The sequence below is a fragment of the Garra rufa genome, chromosome 11 (genome assembly GCF_049309525.1).
Source record: "Garra rufa chromosome 11, GarRuf1.0, whole genome shotgun sequence".
Classification (NCBI taxonomy): domain Eukaryota; kingdom Metazoa; phylum Chordata; class Actinopteri; order Cypriniformes; family Cyprinidae; genus Garra; species Garra rufa.
Genome location: NC_133371.1, coordinates 36,463,531 through 36,483,624, shown reverse-complemented (window position 1 = coordinate 36,483,624; position 20,094 = coordinate 36,463,531). Strand labels below are relative to the sequence as shown.

Genomic DNA, 20,094 nt, shown 5'->3' with positions numbered 1-20,094 from the left:
CCATGAATAGGATGAAATGAGTTATTTAAAACATACATTTCAGTCAGGAAAAGTAGTTTAACTCACAGGAAATCGTGTATAAATAATCGTCATTAAATATACGCAATTTTCTGATCAGTAACAGTAATAATGATATCGACTGGTTTCTTTGCCCAGTGATATCCATTACTCTGACGTTGGCCCGTCGTCACGGCAACGCACTTCTACTAACCAGAACGGAGTTAAAACAATTGAACAGAATAGGGCTTAAGGTAGCAATATGAGATCGAAACAGTTTAAGTGACTTTGTAATGTAAGCATTCAGCACAGAGAATCATTATATGTGAATATATGGTTGTTTATTAAACTATTCTACTTACAAACGATCGCACATAGACAAACGTACATAAAACACAAATAGACAGAGAACGCGCGAGAGAGAGAGAGTAAGAGAGAGAGAGAGAGAGAGAGAGAGAGAGAGAGAGAGAGAGAGAGAGAGAGAGTAAGAGAGAGAGAGAGACAGAAAGTGAGTTTGCAAAGGGACAGGAATGAAACGGTTCTGAACATCCTGAAATCGTTTCTTTTATAAAACGCCTTAAACGCAGCTATCTACGTTTGTAGAAAGGACGGATACTTGCAAGCTTGTTGTTGTTGTGCATTGTTCCGTTTGTGTTCAGTTCAGAAAGTCCTTTCCAGTATTGCAGGCCTCATCATCTTCTCCGCTAGGTGAGACCCCCCCCCCCCCCCCATGGATCTGGGGGGGAGGTGCGGGTGACGTGTCTTTGTGTCCCGAAGGCAAGAGCAAACGAGAGAGAGATGAGGGGAGGTTTATAAACCTGTAGGTCGTTCACGCCCACAGTTGGACCTTGTCCAATCCGGTTGATCTGAGTTTTGGAGGGAAGATTGAAAGTCTTTGTCTCTCACAATGGGGTTTCGCATGTGGAAGCTGATTGGTCGTTTGGCCACAAAACTTTCAAAAGTTCAATAATACATATAAAGCAAGGAGTTATTAAGATGCCACAAACATTAACATTTAGGGAATAATAAATGCTGCTCATAGACACCAAACATGATCTATGAATCTTTTCGGTTGACTGAGTGATTCTAAACGTGAGTCTTAGCATGCACAATGATTCACCTATTGCGGATTAATGTTTGAGGCCGACATACATAACAGAAACAACGATATAAGAAAAGGTAACACATTGATATGTGTACATTTCTATATAACTGTATGTGGGACTGTATGTCTGAATAAGGAAAGTGTATCTGCATTTCTGTAAGAGTCTTATCTTGATGGTGGGGGGATGAGTTGGATAGTGAACAACGGTCTGGCTCATAGCACATAGGTGTTAATCATGGGGGAGAAGTCATTTAAGGAATATAACTAGTTATTTCATGTCTGATTGCCCTCCAGGCACTACATATCCCCTCTTTCGAACGTTGTTGTCCGTCCAACAGACAACAGCGAGCGACGTCAAAGGTGCGGAACAATCAGGCATGCACCCGGCACTCATGGCTGGAAGAGAGAGGTGGCTCTCTGGAGGTTGGTGCTTCAAGGAGTGGCTGTGGTGCCGTGGTCGACGTTATCAGGTGTGATAATGTAGACAGTGGCAAGGTATGGGTCCTCGAGCTTTGTGCAACAGGTGTCGAGGCACTGTCACTTGTCATCCTGACCCAGGTTGGTCTGTGTCAGGTGGTTGTTATCTAGTATCTGTGGTCCCTGCAGTCTGGAATCGCTGGTTGGACTCTCACTTGTGAGAGGGCAGGTAGTTCCAGGGTTCGCAGAGAATTGTCGTAAAGATTTTGTAGTGTAAAGAAGTTTCCGACGGACCCGGTTAGGGTGCAGGAGGGCAGCAGGTGTCTGTTATCCCGCTGTTTTGCTCAAATGTCATCAGGCGTCTGATGTTGGGGGTGTCGACACTGACTTGAGCGGGTCTGAGTGGTGTTGGTAGGGGTTTTGCTGTTGGGCCTGTGGGCCCGTTGCTCCATTCAACATTGTCTGGCTGCTCCTGAGGTGTCGGCTGGTCTTATGGGATGCTTTTTCCTTTTAGGAAGTCTAATGCGGTGTTGCGTTGGGCAAGGAGTCAGAAGTTTATCTTTCAGTACTTCTCAGTGGAGTTTCATTCAAGGAGCTCCTTGTTAGCATCAGAAACTCTGTTCTGGAAAAGCAGGCGTGTTCAGCTGTCCTTGTGGGTGTCGGTTAATTTTGGTACTCGGAGACTTGCAGGTTCAGTTCATTTACCTCCTGTCTGAGGCCCTTGAGGGTGTGGGCCAAGGAGAAGATGATGCTGCTCAGCTCCTGGTTGTCCAGGCTGGATGTGAGTTGTCCATTTGTCGCAGTCCTGCTGTTCCTTTCTCTGCCATTGCAGGCCGTTGGCTGCTTTAGGCTGAAGGATGCCGTTCTCTGTACTCTGCTGAGTCTCCAGTTGGTCCTGGTGAGTGGCAGGGCTGGATGTCCGAGACACGCTGGTTCACAGTTCCTATTGTGAATCTCGCTGGCTGCGGCATGCTTTTGGTTTCCTGCGCTCTTTGGATGCAGGTGTCGCACTCAGGCATGTTTCACTGAAGTACTGGTGAGCAATGTAGGTGGTGACAAGGGTGGTCTCTTAGTTGACACGGGTGTCGTTTCTGGTGCCACCTGGTGGTAAACGTTCACAGATGTTTCTCGTCGACTGACTGCTTTGCATCGTAGAGAGGCTGTGTCGTTTGAAATCCGCTGGTTTCGAGCTGGCATCAAACTTAGCATATTCTGATGTCCTCTGTCACTGCATGCTTGGCAGTGCGCCACTTCTGCGTTGGTAGTGGCTTTGGTACTCTGGTGTGTTCTGCACGGTGCATCTTGGGCATACATCAGCAATGACCCCCCTTTGTTCCTGGAAAGCTGGGAGCTGTGGCGGTGTTTGGTTATCAGGAACAAATGTGAGGATGTGTCATCTAGATGCGGCATGTGTGTGACATCACTGAGTTGTTTTCGGCTTAGTGCCTTAGTGTGGTCGGACAGTGCAAAGTGTCAGCATTGCTTGGGAGCAGTGGAGGCTGCTTTAGCAGAGCTATTTTGTAGGTGGAGCCAGTGTGCATGGGTGTGATGCAGGCGGCGTAGCAGCGTGAGGGGTTTGCTTGTGGCTTAGAAGCGATGCTTGGGTTGGGTGGGTGGGTTTTTTGTTGTTGAAAACCTTAGGCAGCCACAAAATCCCTCAGTTTTTTTTCTGGGCCTTTCACTGTTTTTCCACGAATAGCATGTAAATGTTCTTATTGTGATGGCACTGCTTGTCTGGAACAGTTGTTGATGCTCGTCTGTTTCAAACTGAGTGGTGTTGTTTGAAACTGAGCTTAGCCTACTTTGAGTCTATGCAGGTTAGTAATTTTCAGAGGGAGTTCTTGTGACTTGCTGTGACACAAGGGTTGATCCGATTGCCGTCACTCGTGCTGTGATGTCAGGTGGCCCGGCTTAAGGTGTTGCAGTGGGACAGGCTTGTCGTTTTCCACTAGGTACCTGCTCTGGGCGTGTCTTGCCTCGCTCTTGGGTCTATGAGCACATGGGTTTGTGTGCATGGGATCCTTGGTCTGCAGGCATTGACAGTTATAAACATCACACAGTGGTGGCAGGTCTCTGTGATTCCCTTTGTCTTCTGGTGTGCTTGGCACATCGCTGGATGGCTTGTGCAGCGCAGCTGTTGTCATCTGGGTGCTGGGCTCTGCTGAGAGCCTTGTACATGACATTAGTTCTGCATCATCGTCATATGTGGAGAGCAGCTTGGCACCATTTCTGAGTGGCCATTTTCCTTTAGGCTCTTCATGACGGAATTGTTTAAAGTCTTTGAAATACCTGAATGGTATGTACACTGCAAAAGATTACTTTTCAGAAAGGGGGTGTGGCTTCTAGAGTGGGCACTGCTTCACGTATTCCATTGAATGTGTGTGCAGCATTAGGGTTTTAGCCACACTGTGTTTTGAGCCGAACAGTGACCCCTTTTGGTGAATGCAGGTAGTTCGTTCGCCAGAGTGTAAACATCTGGGAGTAATCTTATCTAGCAAGGCTTTCTCGCAGTTGAGGGAGTATCGTAGGGCTGTGAGAAACAGGACATAGCAGGTTTTGCATTGTCTATTCCAGGTTAAGTTCAGAGCACAGGTGTCCTCAGTGTTGGCCTGCACTGATCTCAGATCACTCCCACACAGTGATGTCGCTGCGTGTTCAGCTCCCATACACCACTGTATGTTTGTTCACCTTGGTCAGTCAGACGTCCCCCCTTGGCATGGGGCAGCTGGACAATCACTTTGCTAATCTTTATTGCCTTCTGGTGCTTGGCTGTTTTCCGGCGGTCTGTAGAGTCCGCTGAATCGAGCAACCGCTGTACGGAAGAAGGCTGTAGCATTTGGGTGGTGACTCACAGTGTGATGTGGATATCTGAGGGGAAAGATTTTCTGGCGTTGATGCCATCTTCCCTTGGTGCCTGTCGCGTTGTCTCACGTAGGCTTAGATGCTGGTCGTAGCAGTCGTGTTCTTAGCTGCTGTATTCAGTTTTGACAGTTTTGACTGCTGGGACAAATGGCTGGGGTCCTGTTAGCTGGAGGTGGAGCTAAGCAGATCTGTCTCGTGGTCACACTGGGCAATGTTCTTGCTTAAGAGTCAATGTTTTGCAGACAGGCGTGTGTTGTGGCCTACTGCAGTGTTCAGGAAGACAGCGTTTTGTGGTGACAGCTGTCAGATTCCCGGCCAGCTTGCTGGCGTGTGAGGTGTGAACAGTGGGCTGTTAAGCCCGGGAGAGATTTTGTGTTGAGCTCTCCTGTTTGTTCATATTGTTATCTGCAAGAATTTGAGTTCTTTAAGGTGTGCTGGGTTCATTGTAAAGAGAGCTTCCGCTGTTTAGGAGTGTTCTCCTGTACTGCTCTCTGCGCTCAGGCTGTGGGGGTGTTGCAGGCGTGTCTTGAAGCTTTTCTCCTCTCTCCTCGTGTAGGTCCTTGTCCTCTTCATCCGCTATCTCTGAACATCCAGATGGTCTAGGCGGTTCTGCGCGCTGTCCTGGTTCCGTCGTGGGTGAAGCTTTCTCCGCTGCGGCTTTAGTCAGACGATCTTGTTGAGGGCGTGGTCACTGATGGTCCGGGCTGTAGATGAGTTGATTGGTTCTCTGCAGCCGTAGCTCTTGACTGGATCGTGATCCATTCGCCTGTGTGCGTGGTCGTCCGGCTGTTCTCCGCTCAGGGGCTGTAGTCACTAGACCCAGGGCAGGATGGCATCTTTGCCTTGTCTGGACTGGATGGCGAGACTGGATGGTGACATGTTGACACAAATAGAGAGGGAGAGACAAAGCACAACGAGCCAATGCAAGTCCGTACAGAACTAATGAGCTAAAATGTTGTTATGTGTTGCGCACTTAACTGATGTCATCAGATGGTGACGCAAACTAAACGCTTATTATCCTAGCTGTAAAGAAGGGGTCAGATAGTTTGTGTGGGTAAACACAGGAAACTATGAGTAAACTTAATGATGAGCGATTAACTTTAGAGCTATTCAGTTCATCGGTGTAGTTACCAAAAGATTTCACTGATGTTCAGACAGGTTCAGTCTCTAATAGGGAGAGAAATAAAAACAAAATCCATCAGAAAGAGAGGTATAAAGGGTTAAAGCAAAAGAGAGAAAGTGAGCTGACTGCCAGCCCTGAGGTCAGTGACGGGGCCCACCGGGTGGGGGCGCTATGGAGTCGTCACACCTGGGAAATGGCAGAGCTGAGAGAGCAAAAGAGAGAAAGGCCCCCCTGGGATGGGCCGAATTACCCGGGGTAGTGAGAGTGCAACTTGATCGATTTGGTCAAAGTTTAAATTTAAATCAAGACTGTTTAATCAAAATTTAAAATGAGCAAATACAATTATAATTGCTAAAGAGAGAGTTGAATCTAAGGCGGTGAAATAATTAAAATTAAATCACACACACAAGAGAAAAAAACATACATTATGTTAATTATCATTATGGTTTAAATAACAATAATTAATAATGTAACATCAAAAGGAAAAGAGAAGGGAGAGACTGACTGGGACTATCTATAAGCGTTGTTGCTCAAAGAAAAAAAAAAATAAATAAAAATAAAAAAAATAAAAATAATATGAAATCAGGCATAGGTATTGGAAGAGGTTTTTAGACAGACTTCTATCTTTTAATAGAAGGAAATACCTTTTATGCGGGATTTCAGATTCCACCTTGTGTGGATTTGAACGCGCATTTAAGCGCAGTTACCATGGCGATGCGTGATCGCGGGTGTATATTTCTTGTGTCCGTTTTACTGAACACAGGTACATGTTTTGCAAACTTTAACTTAATAGGATGCTTACACTATTAAAAGGTTGCTTAGTTACGATGCGTGCACCTTGATCTTGAGTCAGCCTGCTGACACAAGACTTGTGTGTGCTTTGCACAAAACAAATAAATAACACTCGATCAAGATTTGTACAGTAATAACGCGAAGTTGTTTACTATATTAAATCTATTCGACGAGCAAACGGGGTCAACCTAATCAGTTAGCTAAACTGAGGTTTTAACCCAAAGGAGCAAGATAGCTGATTAGCATTGGAGTGCACATCAATGGCTAATCTATCTACACTCAAAATATAAAGATATGGCCATTGTAAGGTGAAAGAGGAACATCGCTCAATCAGCTTCTTCACGCAAAAATTGAGGTTTTCTTCGCTCAATTTAGGGTGGCTTTAGGACGCTCTATAAAAGATTTCTTCGTTTTATAGGGTCAATATATAAACTGCAGTTAAGTTACATCTTCAACAGTGGTTTAGTTTCTCTGTGCGAGAGGCTCAAACATCTGTGAAGGTGTTAAAGGTGGGCTTGGCCACACCGTTCTAACACACACACACACAAACAAAAGAGACGCGAGTCGCGAGCCGAGTTTGAATACACAAGCATGCAGACACACAAATTATTCCTGAGCTGCTCACATCACATAGTTTAAAACTGCCCCGCATTCTAACGCCAATTAATGTAGAGAATTTTGGTTAGCTCAAAGAATTTAAGATGATCAATATATGTGTGTATATGCATGAGACTGTTCCTCTCATCGCATATACACTGCAAACTCCACCAGGTCTTATAACCAATGAATAGGATGAAATGAGTTATTTAAAACATACATTTCAGTCAGGGAAAAGTAGTTTAACTCACAGGAAATCGTGTATAATAATCGTCATTAAATATACGCAATTTCCAGTTTCTGATCAGTAACAGTAATAATGATATCGACTGGTTTCTTTGCCCAGTGATATCCATTACTCTGACGTTGGCCCGTCGTCACGGCAACGCACTTCTACTAACCAGAACGGAGTTAAAACAATTGAACAGAATAGGGCTTAAGGTAGCAATATGAGATCGAAACAGTTTAAGTGACTTTGTAATGTAAGCATTCAGCACAGAGAATCATTATATGTGAATATATGGTTGTTTATTAAACTATTCTACTTACAAACGATCGCACATAGACAAACGTACATAAAACACAAATAGACAGAGAACGCGCGAGAGAGAGAGAGTAAGAGAGAGAGAGAGAGAGAGAGAGAGAGAGAGAGAGAGAGAGAGAGAGAGAGTAAGAGAGAGAGAGAGACAGAAAGTGAGTTTGCAAAGGGACAGGAATGAAACGGTTCTGAACATCCTGAAATCGTTTCTTTTATAAAACGCCTTAAACGCAGCTATCTACGTTTGTAGAAAGGACGGATACTTGCAAGCTTGTTGTTGTTGTGCATTGTTCCGTTTGTGTTCAGTTCAGAAAGTCCTTTCCAGTATTGCAGGCCTCATCATCTTCTCCGCTAGGTGAGACCCCCCCCCCCCCCCATGGATCTGGGGGGGAGGTGCGGGTGACGTGTCTTTGTGTCCCGAAGGCAAGAGCAAACGAGAGAGAGATGAGGGGAGGTTTATAAACCTGTAGGTCGTTCACGCCCACAGTTGGACCTTGTCCAATCCGGTTGATCTGAGTTTTGGAGGGAAGATTGAAAGTCTTTGTCTCTCACAATGGGGTTTCGCATGTGGAAGCTGATTGGTCGTTTGGCCACAAAACTTTCAAAAGTTCAATAATACATATAAAGCAAGGAGTTATTAAGATGCCACAAACATTAACATTTAGGGAATAATAAATGCTGCTCATAGACACCAAACATGATCTATGAATCTTTTCGGTTGACTGAGTGATTCTAAACGTGAGTCTTAGCATGCACAATGATTCACCTATTGCGGATTAATGTTTGAGGCCGACATACATAACAGAAACAACGATATAAGAAAAGGTAACACATTGATATGTGTACATTTCTATATAACTGTATGTGGGACTGTATGTCTGAATAAGGAAAGTGTATCTGCATTTCTGTAAGAGTCTTATCTTGATGGTGGGGGGATGAGTTGGATAGTGAACAAAGGTCTGGCTCATAGCACATAGGTGTTAATCATGGGGGAGAAGTCATTTAAGGAATATAACTAGTTATTTCATGTCTGATTGCCCTCCAGGCACTACATACATGTCCAAATAGTGCCGACTACACTCGCAATAGTATGTTTTTAATGGGAAAGTATTAACAGGATTTAAAAAAAAACAAAAAACGAAATAACCGACATGGGAAAATTACGTCAGTTAGAGGTTGTGAATTTCAATTACGATTACTTTTTAATTAGTCAACAATTTATTTTGGTCAATGTGGGAATCTGTGTGACCAATTTGAAATTTGGGAAAGGCTAAACTTTCACAATCACGCCAAATGTATTGGATTTTGCATGTGAAAATTCACCAAACAATGGTAAATGTCCACCTCCCGTGGCAATGCTGAGATTGCATTACATTACAAATCACATTCTGACATGTTTTAAAAACGTGTGAAATCAGGTTGCATAAGTATAAGTGCTAACGGTTTGGAAATGTTTGCACGTAATAGAGTAGCGGATGTTTTGGGCACAAGAATCACCACTGTTACTGATTTCATAGTTATACCCTACTACACAATACTGGATTTCTATTGAAATAAGTGCATTTCACCTACAGAAATATGCCAAACAATGGTAAATGTGAACTTATCTAACAACTAATGCTATGCCCTGCTATAGCACCCCTTGTGGCAGTGCTGAGAATGCAATATAGTTACAAATTGCATCCTGCATTTATAGGATGTTTTAAAATTTAAAAGTTGCTTAAGTATCTTGTAAGTGCTTACATAGCCTAGAGCAGGGATCCTCAAATCTGGCCCACGAGATCCATTTTCCTGAAGAGTTTAGCTCTAACCCTAATCAAACACACCTGAGCATGCTAATCAAGGTCTTCAGGATCATTAGAGAATCACAAGTAGGTGAGTTTGATCAGGGTTGGAGCTAAACTCTGCAGCGCATTGGCCCTCCAGGGTAAGATTTGAGGAACCCTGGCCTAGAGGCTATGTAGCAGATATTTTGGTTCTTAAAATGCTAATGATTTCATAGTTATCCACCTTTTCTTCCTGTATAAGTACACTTTATGGGTCTGTCAGTTTTACCATTTACTGCATGTTGTTATTCTTTTCGTTATTACCCTATTGCGGCTAATGAACCGGAAGTCTCACCCATATAGGCTTACTTCTTGTTAAAGAAATAGGGGAATAGCCTACGACACAATACTGGGTAAATGACAATGCTTTTGATTTAGTCCTCCTTATATAAACTTGTCCTTTTCCAAGTGTACAAACCCCAGCTGTGTTTTTGATGCAGACTGTCAGGGGCATCACTAAACCCATGAGCGACAGTCTGATCATGCTGAAGGACGAACAGTGGAAACGAGTGCGCAGCATCCTCACGCCGACCTTCAGTGCTGCCAAGATGAAAGAGGTGAGCTCCGCTTTCTTACCTAAATGTGTGCTACTCAAACATTAAAGCTGTTCTAAGAAGCTATTGTTCTTGTTATGCAATCACATTTTATGGCCTTGAGTTGATTAATCAAGTACAGCTTTCCATTGCACAAAATGTTCTTTATGGTGGTTCTTTTGAAGGATTAGTTCACTCCAGAATTAAAATTTCCTGATCATTTACTAACCCCCATGTCATCCAAGATGTTCATGTCTTTCTTTCTTCAGCCGAAAAGAAATTAGGGTTTTCGAGGAAAACATTCCAGGATTTTTCTCCACATAGTGGACTTCAATGGAGATCAGAGGGATAAAGGTCCAAATTGCAGTTTCAATGCAGCTTCAAAGGGCTCTACATGATCCCAGCCGAGGAACGGTCTAAACGATTGGTAATTTTCTAAAAAATAATTAAAAACGTATATACGTTTTTACCACAAATGCTCATCTTGCACTAGCTCTGTGACTTCGTGCATTACGTAATCACGTCATCCACTATATGGACATTGAAGTCCGCTATAAGGACAAAAATCCTGAAATGATTTCCTCAAAAACCCTAATTTAATTTCTAATTAAACTGAAGAAAGAAAGATATGAACATCTTGGATGACATGGGGGTGAGAAAATTATCAGAAAATTTCAATTTTGGAGTCAACTAATCCTGTAAGAACTGTTCATTGAAAGATTCTTTGGAGAACCCATAATGGTCCTTCAGTGGCATCGCCATGAAAACCTTTAGTTTTGAAAAACTTTATTTTTAAGAGGACTGTGGATGTCAATAGAACCATTTTTTGTTCCCCAAAGAAACTTTAAGTGAACAGTTCTTAAAACAACTATCATTTTCTAAGTGTGAAGAACATTTTAATAATCTAAAGAACCTTTTCCTACTGCAAACTTCTTAATGGATGTTCTTTATGGAACCTTCAATGCCAATAAGAAACTATACAGTGGTGTGAAAAAGTGTTGGCCCCCTTCCTGATTTGTAATTTTTTTGCATGTTTGTCACATTCTAATGTTTCAGATCATCAAACAAATTTAAATATTGATCAAAGATAACACAAGTAAACACAACATGCAGTTTTTGAATGAAGTTTTTTATGCCCTGTGTGAAAAAGTGTTGGCCCCCTAAACTTAATAACTGGTTGGGCCACCCTTAGCAGCAACAACTGCAATCAAGCGTTTGCAATAACTTGCAATGAGTCTGTTACAGCGCTGTGCAGGAATTTTGGCCCACTCATCTTGGCAGAATTGTTGTAATTCAGCCACATTGGAGGGTTTTTGAGCATCAACCGCCTTTTTAAGGTCATGCCACAGCATCTCAATAGGATTCAGGTCAGGACTTTGTCCAGGCCACTCCAAAGTCTTCATTTTGTTTTTCTTCAGCCAGTCAGAGGTGAATTTGCTGGTGTGTTTTGGATCATTGTCCTGCTGCAGAACCCAAGTTCGCTTCAGCTTGAGGTCACGAACAGATGGCCGGACATTTGTTCGTAAGTTTTTTGGCAGAATTCATGGTTCCATTTATCACAGCAAGTCTTCCAGGTCCAGAAGCAGAAAAACAGCCCCAGACCATCACACTACCACCACCATATTTTACTGTTGGTATGATGATCTTTTTTCTGAAATGCTGTATTACTTTTACGCCAGATGTAATGGGACACACACCTTCCAAAAAGTTCAACTTTTGTCTCATCAGTCTACAGAGTATTTTCCCAAAAGTCTTGGGGATCATCAAGATGTGTTCTGGCAAAACTAAGACGAGCCTTTATGTTCTTTTTGCTCAGCAGCGGTTTTCGTCTTGGAACTCTGCAATGCAGCCATTTTTGCCCAGTCTCTTTCTTATGGTGGAGTCATGAACACTGACCTTAACTGAGGCAAGAGAGGCCTGCAGTTCTTTAGATGTTGTTGTGGGGTCTTTTGTGACCTCTTGGATGAGCCATCGCTGCGCTCTTGGGGTAATTTTGGTCGGCCGGCCATTCTTGGGAAGGTTCACCACTGTTCCACGTTTTTCACTTTTTCACACAGGGCCATGTGGGTTTGGATTTTGTTTTCCCTTCATAAAAAACCCTTCATTTAAAAACTGCATGTTGTGTTTACTTGTGTTATCTTGAATTAATATTTAAATTTGTTAGATGATCTGAAACATTAAAGTGTGACAAACATGCAAAAAAATAAAAAAATCATTAAGGGGGCCAACACTTTTTCACACCACTGTATTTAAGAGTGTAGTATAAACATGTTCCTGAATTCAAATTGGATGATAGTTGAATGCTGTTCAACTCATTACCTATTTTTAAAATCTGATTGGTTGTAGAGATGATAGGACATGTTGAAAAACCTCACACCATGCAAAAAACACCTTGTTCCTAAAAAGAAAGTGAACCCTTGCAGTAAAATGCCCTTATCAATCCTCATCTAAAAGTCTTAACAAGCCTGTGTGTCTTCTCTGCCTCTTATCCTGTTCTGTGTCACTGGAGATTTGTTGTTAACAGAGGCCATATCGGGCTTCTTTCACAATGTGTAATTTTGTTGGAGTCTATTTGCACAATGTGTTGCCATTATTACGTTTGGAGCATTTAGGTGGAGCAGCTCAATGATACTAGACTATCATTTCTCCTGAAGTGAGAGATAGCAACCGAGAGCTAAGAGAGTTTGACATTCGTCACATGAACAAAGGAGTGTGCTTCCTCTACAACAGCCCTGCACTTTACATGCACTCTTTTCTGATGAAATAAAACAGAGACAGACAGAAGAAAGTGAATAGGAAGGAAAAAGGCACAGTAGCCAAGAGGAACAGACAGATGAGCGAAAGATGAGGTCGCAAATCCAAAAAAATGAGTTTAGCACGTTACTCTTGTAGAGAAGAAAAACCACGGTGGATTTAGTTCACATGACATCACTGAGATGAAGAGAAAGACATGAAGCTGTCTGCTGAAAATGTATAATTGGTCGTGCTGGAACGCTGTGATTGGCTAGGAGATATGATAGTTGTGATGTGGAGGTCTTGGATGACAGCAGTTAATTGCTGTTTGTCCTCTCGCTAACATGTGCCAGTCATCACATCTTACATCATAGAACAGGATCGATTCTCCATCGCTCTCCACGTCTCATGTGACTGCTTATTCATTTACAAGCAGAATGATTGAATGGGATTAATAAGTCACAGATTAAATAACTCCTGGTTTAAATTATGTTGTCAGTGTTGATTTCTCCACTGAAAACATCTTGTAGTTGGGAGTGTGAGCTATGTCTTGGAAACTGACCCTGCGAGTTTGTGTCTTCTTTTAGCCTCGCCAAGAATCGCAGATGATTTCATCTCCTAATAAAGAAAGAATCGACTTTTGGGATATGTGTACAGTTATGGCCAAAACTGTCTGCAGTTTAATGCAGCACTGTTTCTTTTAGACATTTAATACGCGTGCACTGTTTTCAGATGCCGTCATAAACATAAACATAATTTCTGAGATTCACTTCATGAGCATTTTACTGTTTATTTTGAGAAAAACTATTGTCATATCATATACAAACAGAAACTTAAAGGTTTTCACAGCAACCAGTCAAAATAAAAGTTTGGTTTAACTAGAAAAAAATTGACAGAAATATATTACTTAATGTAATGATAGTACTCCTACTACTACTTAAATTTATTTATACATTATTTTTTAAGATTTTTTTTATTTTTTAACCATTAAAACAGAGCCTAGAAAAAATGGAATCCAGAAAAAATTAAATTGGAAAAATTGAAAAAAGTTGGAAAAAAATAACTGTCTGTGTGTCAAACATTTGGACATATTTGACTCTTTTACACATTAAAATATTCTAATATATTCAAAACTATAACTGAAATGAAAATGAAAGTATGGTAATAATTTTGTGACCAAAGGCTGCATGAGGCATAATAATAATAATAAAAAAAGATTTGTTCTGTCTACTACAACGTTTTAGTGCCACATTAAAAAATAAAAAAGGATTACAAGATTAAAGTCGTAATATTTAGAGAATAAAATCGAAATATTGTGAAAATAAAGTTTAAATATTGCATGAATATAGTTTAAATATTTAGAGAATAAAGTCTAGATATTTTGAGAGTAAAGTCAAAATATTTAGAGAATATAGTTGAAATATTTAGAGAATAAAGTTGAAATATTTCATTTCAAGCCACGTTAAAAAAAAGATTACAAGATTAAAGTCGTAAAATTTAGAGAACAAAGTCGAAATTACTAGAATAAAGATGGAATATTACGAAAAAAAAGTTTAAATATTTTGAGAGTAAAGTTGAAATATTTTGAGAGTAAAGTCAAAATATTTTGAGAATAAAGTTGAAAAATTTTGAGAATGAAGTCGAAATTACAAAAATATCAGTCAATATATTTCGACAATGTCAAAAAATATCTAAATATTTTGAGAATGAAAAGTTATAAGAATAAAGTCAAAATATTTTAAGAATAAAGTCAAAATTACGATAATTAATTTGTAGCAATTACGAGATTAAGTTATATTATTTTGAGAGAATATATTTAGACTTTATTCTCAAAACATTTTGACCTTATTTTTGTAATATTTTGACTTTATTTTTGTAATTTCTACTTTATTCTCACAATATTTCAATTTTAATCTCATAATTTTGACTTGATTCTCAAAATATTTAAACTTTATTCTCATAATTTCGACTTTATTCTTGTAATATTTAAACTTTATTCTCATAATTTCGACTTTATTGTTGTAATATTTCATCTTTATTCTTGTAATTTTGACTTTATTCTTGTAATATTTCAGCTTTATTCTCACAATATTTTGATTTTATTCTCGTAATATTTCGACCTTATTCTCGAAATTTCGACTTTATTCTCTAAATAGTTTAACTTTATTCTCATAATTTCGACTTTATTCTCCCAATATTTTGACTTTATTCTGGTAATATTTCGAGTTTATACTTGTAATTTCAACTTAATTCTCGAAATATTTTGACATTACTCTTGTAATATTTCAACTTTATTCTTGAAATATTTCGTCTTTATTCTCGTAATTTTGACTTTCCTTATTCTTGTAATATTTTGACTTTATTCTCACAAAATTTCGACTTTATTCTCGCAATATTTCAACTTTAATATCATAATTTCGACTTGATTCTCGAAATATTTAAACTTTATTCTCATAATTTCAACTTTATTCTTGTAATATTTCATCTTTATTCTTGTTATTTCGACTTTATTCTCACAAAATTTCGACTTTATTCTCGCAATATTTCAACTTTAATATCATAATTTCGATTTTATTCTTGTAATATTTAAACTTTATTCTCATAATTTCAACTTTATTCTTGTAATATTTCATCTTTATTCTTGTTATTTCGACTTTATTCTTGTTATATTTCGACTTTATTCTCTAAATAGTTTAACTTTATTCTGATAATTTCGACTTTATTCTCCCAATATTTCGACTTTATTCTGGTAATATTTAGAGTTTATACTTGTAATTTTAACTTTATTCTCGAAATATTTTGACATTACTCTTGTAATATTTCGACTTTATTCTTGAAATATTTCGACTTTATTCTCGTAATTTTGACTTTCTTTATTCTTGTAATATTTTGACTTTATTCTCACAAAATTTCGACTTTATTCTTGCAATATTTAAACTTTATTTTCCTAATTTCTACTTTATTCTTGAAATATTACAGATTTTGAGAAACAAATTCAGTCAAGTATGTGTATGTGTCTTGCATTATAGAATGTTGCATTTATTGCAGAAAAGGTTCTGATATATTTGGCCCCAACTATATGTATATGTCTACCCATGAACCGATATCCATTAATGATGTCATTTCCCTTCCCCGGCTGAAATGGTAAACATGTCCGTCAGGAATGTCAGAGGTGTGTGGTGCTGTGAGAGGAGAAACAGTGTTTGTTCTCCCTGTCTCACTTTCTCTCACACACACAGATACCATAACAGCAGAATGCCATTCATCCAAGCTAAATTCGGCATGGTGTGACATCATTCAGGAGAAATCCGCACACATCACTCTCTATCCATCATCTCTGAACACAGTGTGGGAGCGAAATACTGAACAGTGGCAAAGACACAAACTTCTAATGAGCTCATAAACGTCTTTACAGTCTACTCTAATCCAAGTCTCAGAGCTGCGTCTTAAAGCACGTCCATTAACTTAATTACAGTAAACAAAGCCATCGTGTTTGCATTTTAAAACCCGCAGTATGTGAAATAAAATCGGGATCAAAATTCAGCTTGATCCTGAATGTTTAACGTATAACTGAGCTCCAAATTGTGCATATGTGTGTGCAAAAGTGTAGGCATGCACTTGCTGCCGGTATTGATTTTCATTAGATGTGGTGTAGCGCTAGAAAGAGACAGTAGACACCACTCCTGTCGTTCTCCATCAGCCCTTCCAGTCGTCTTCATCTGCATGCCTGCACGGAGTCAATATGCATCAACAAACACACACTTGCATGCACACACACCTATTCGTCTTATTTACCACCAAGTAAGGCCTCACGGAGGTGTAATTTGTTCCAGTAAAACTGAGATAACTTGACCACTGGTTGGATTACAAAGCTTTTGCTTAGAATGTATAGAAACAATTTAGTTACATCTGTCGGACTTCATGAAACTAATGCTTTGTAGTCTAAAATACAAGCTAAAGGCTGGAAATTGCATGTTTGTGAGGAAATCAAGACTGGAAATCATGTCAAATCTGTTTCAGTACTTCACAGGTAGCATTTTAAATGATGTTTGTCTTAGTTGAGGACTGTTCAAAAAAGTTGGAAATCTTAAATAGTATTGCACTAAATTGCAATTAAAAAATGTGGTGGTTGGTTTTGAAAGAAGTCTCTTATGCTCAACAAATCTGCATTTATTTGATCAAAAATACAGTAAAAACCATGATGTTGTGAAATAGTATTACAATTTATAATAAATGATTTCTATTTTAGTCCATTGTAAAATGTAACTTATTCCTGTAATGTAAAGCTGAAATTTCAGCATCATTACTCCAGTCTTTAGTGTCGCGTGATCCTTCAGAAATCATTCTAATATGCTGATTTGCTGCTCAAGAAATAATAATTATTATTATCAGTGTTGAAAACAGTTGTGGTGTTTTTGTGGATATAGTGATATGTTTTGTTGTTTATTGATTAAATTAAAGTTTAAAAGAACAGCACTGCTAACACCAAATCTACTAGAGTCAATTGTTTTGATTAGGGGTCAACCGATTATCGGTCTGTCCGATTATTGGCACTGATATTAAGCATTTTTATAGTTTATCGGCCATTTTCAAAACCAATTTGCCGAAAAACAATTTTAAAATCATTTAAAGAATGTTTTTGTCAGAGTGCCGATATTAAGCATTTTTATGGTTATCAGTATCGGTCAATTTCAAAACCGATTTGCCGATAAAATAATTTTAAAAGCATTTAAAGAAAGTTTTTGTTAGGGTGCCAATATTAAGCATTTTATCGTTATCTGTATCAGTTATTTTTAAATCCGATTGGTCAGTGAAATAATTTAAAAGCTTTCAAAGAAAGTTTTTGTCAAAGCGCCGATATTAAGCATTTTTATGGTTATCGTGATTATTGGTATCAGTCAGTTTCAAAACTGATTTGCCGATAAAATAATTTAAAAGCTTTCTAAGAATTTTTTTGTCAGCATGCTGATATTAAGCATTTTTATGGTTATCGGTATCAGTCATTTTCAAAACCGATATGCCGATAAATAATTTGAAAGCAGTTAAATAAAGTTTTTATCAGAGTGCCAATATTCCGTTTTTTTGTTATCAGTAATTTTCAACACCAATTTGCAGATTAAATAATTTAAAAGCATTTTTTTTTTAATTGTCATAGCGTCGATATTATGCATTTTTATGGTTATCGGTATGAGTCATTTTCAAAGCCAATTTGCAGATGAAATAATTTGAAAAGCATTTAAAGATAGTTTTTGTCAGACCGCCGATATTAAGAATTTTTGTGGTTATCGGTATCAGTTAGTTTCAAAACTGATTTGCCAATACAATAATTTAAAAGCTTTCAAAGAAAGTTTATGTCAGAGCGCCGATATTATGCTTTTTTTGTGGTTATCGGTATCTGTCATTTTAAAAACTAATTTGAAAAGCATTTAAAAAAAGTTTTTGTCATTGCATCGATATTATGTATTTTTGTGGTTATCGGTATCAGTCATTTTCAAAACTGATTTGCAGATAAAATAATTTAAAAGCATGTAAAGAAAGTTTTTGTCAGAGCGCTGATATTAAGCATTTTTGTGGTTATCGGTATTAGTAATTTTCAAAACCGATTTGACTTTGGGGTTAGATTAGCTTTACCAACTGCATTCAATTAATCTGTATGACCTGCCTTAACTCACCAGGCTATACTAGCATGAAAATTCTATTAAGTAATCTTAATAATTAGTAATCTAAGTAATCTATTAGCAAAGTAACTTTACATCAGAACTGATAATAGAACAAGATGATAATCAGGTTTACTCGTTTGATCTAGACAGAACAGCCTGTACATAGCATCTTTTCTTTCTTACACTTTTGTTCTTCCTATATCTTTCTCTCCGTCCCTCTTTCCTCTTATACAGACCAGTTCTGTATCTTTTTCTCCCGCTCTCTTTCTGAGCAGACAGGATCAATAGGTCTCATAAGAGCTGCTGGCTTATCACGGCTGCAGTCATGGGTGTCAGGGAGGAAAGCCATAGCCTTGAACACAGAGCATGGACAACCTCTCATCTCGCTGAGATACAGAGGTGTGAAGAAGTGCAGTTCCAAGAATCGTGCGTCTAGAGTAGCTTAATCTGTCTCAGGCTCTTTGTGTCATTTCTGGCCCTTTGCTCGTGAATGAATAGACCGAACGAAACAGACCAAGCTGTGTAGTCGGTTCCTTTCAGCCGCTTACAAAGAAATGCATTTTGAATAGAAATGAAAATGTTTTAGCAAGAAGATGCTATACTACAATGCATATTTAATATATAAATGGAATTCACAAATGTTACCATGTTCTTTGGAGCAACATGTAAATACCTTGGAATATTATTATGCTATATGTTTAGCATAGTATATATCAAACAAGGTAAAACTGTGTTTTATCTACATATGCCTGCAAGTCATGGAAATGAATTAAATCTTAAAGTATGTATAAAGTATTTTTAAAGTAGTTTTATGGTTACTGGTATCAGCCATGTCAAAACCGATTTACTGCTAAAATAATTTAAAAGCATTTAAAGAAAGTTTTTATCAGAGCACCGATATTAAGCAGTTTTATGGTTACTGGTTTTGGCCATTTCAAAACCGATTTACTGCTAAAATAATTTAAAGGTATTTAACGAAAGTTTTTGTCAGAGCGCCAATATTAGGCATTTTTATGGTTATCGATATCAGTCATTTTCATAACCGATTTGCCGATAAAATAATTTTAAACCATTTAAAGTTAGTTTTTCAGAGCGCTGATAATAGCTATTTTTATGGTTATCGGTATCAGTAATTTTCAAAACCGATTACATGTAAATACCATTTATTGTAGTATCAAGGGTAACATTGTATTTTACCTACATATGCCTGCAAGTCATGGAAATGAATTAAAACTAGGGGTCGACCGATATGTGTTTCTCAGGGCTGATAACGATTATTACAGATCAAGTAGACCGATAACCGATATTTTGAACTGCTATTTATGTCTGGTGTAAAAATTACAATTAATGTCAAAATTAAGAATAACAAGGGCTCTGACAAAAACTTTCTTTAAATGTTATTAAATTCCTTAAATTATTTTATCGGCAAATCGGTTTTGAAATTACCAATATTGATAACCATAAAAATTCTTCATATCGGCACTGATAATCAGAAAGATTTTTTCAAGCTTGTGCTCAACTATAAAATATTTATTAGACATATAAATAAAAAATAAAAGTTGTAATTCTTTTGAGTCAATTCCAAAACTGGTAAAAATGCATTAAATGCATTCTGCATTTAACAAATTCTCATTTAGTGACTCAAATTATTAGAAACTTAATTGAAAAGTCATAAAAAGTCATGAATTACAAAATGTGGGAATGATAATAGTAATATCATGGTAACTTTCCACAAAAAAATCACTGTACTGTCAGTTTTTATAAGTGTACAAGTGGTATTTACTCAATGGAATCCAAATAGCTCATGGTGTTTTAAACAGTTTTGTGGTTTGTTCTTAATAAATACCTCAATTAATTAACCAGTCATTTCTTGAGATCATAATATTGAGCCTTTTACCCGCTGGTTATGCT

The 20,094-nt window shown here is 38.3% G+C and overlaps 1 protein-coding gene across 1 annotated transcript in view; it reads left to right on the top strand.

Moving 5' to 3' along the window:
* tbxas1 (thromboxane A synthase 1 (platelet)) overlaps nucleotides 1-20,094 on the top strand; it is a 110,338-nt gene that overhangs the window by 61,464 nt on the left and 28,780 nt on the right. The window contains exon 5 of the mRNA XM_073850199.1: nucleotides 9,667-9,814. Within this exon, the coding sequence (XP_073706300.1) occupies nucleotides 9,667-9,814 (148 nt within the window). The remainder of the gene's footprint in view (nucleotides 1-9,666; nucleotides 9,815-20,094) is intronic.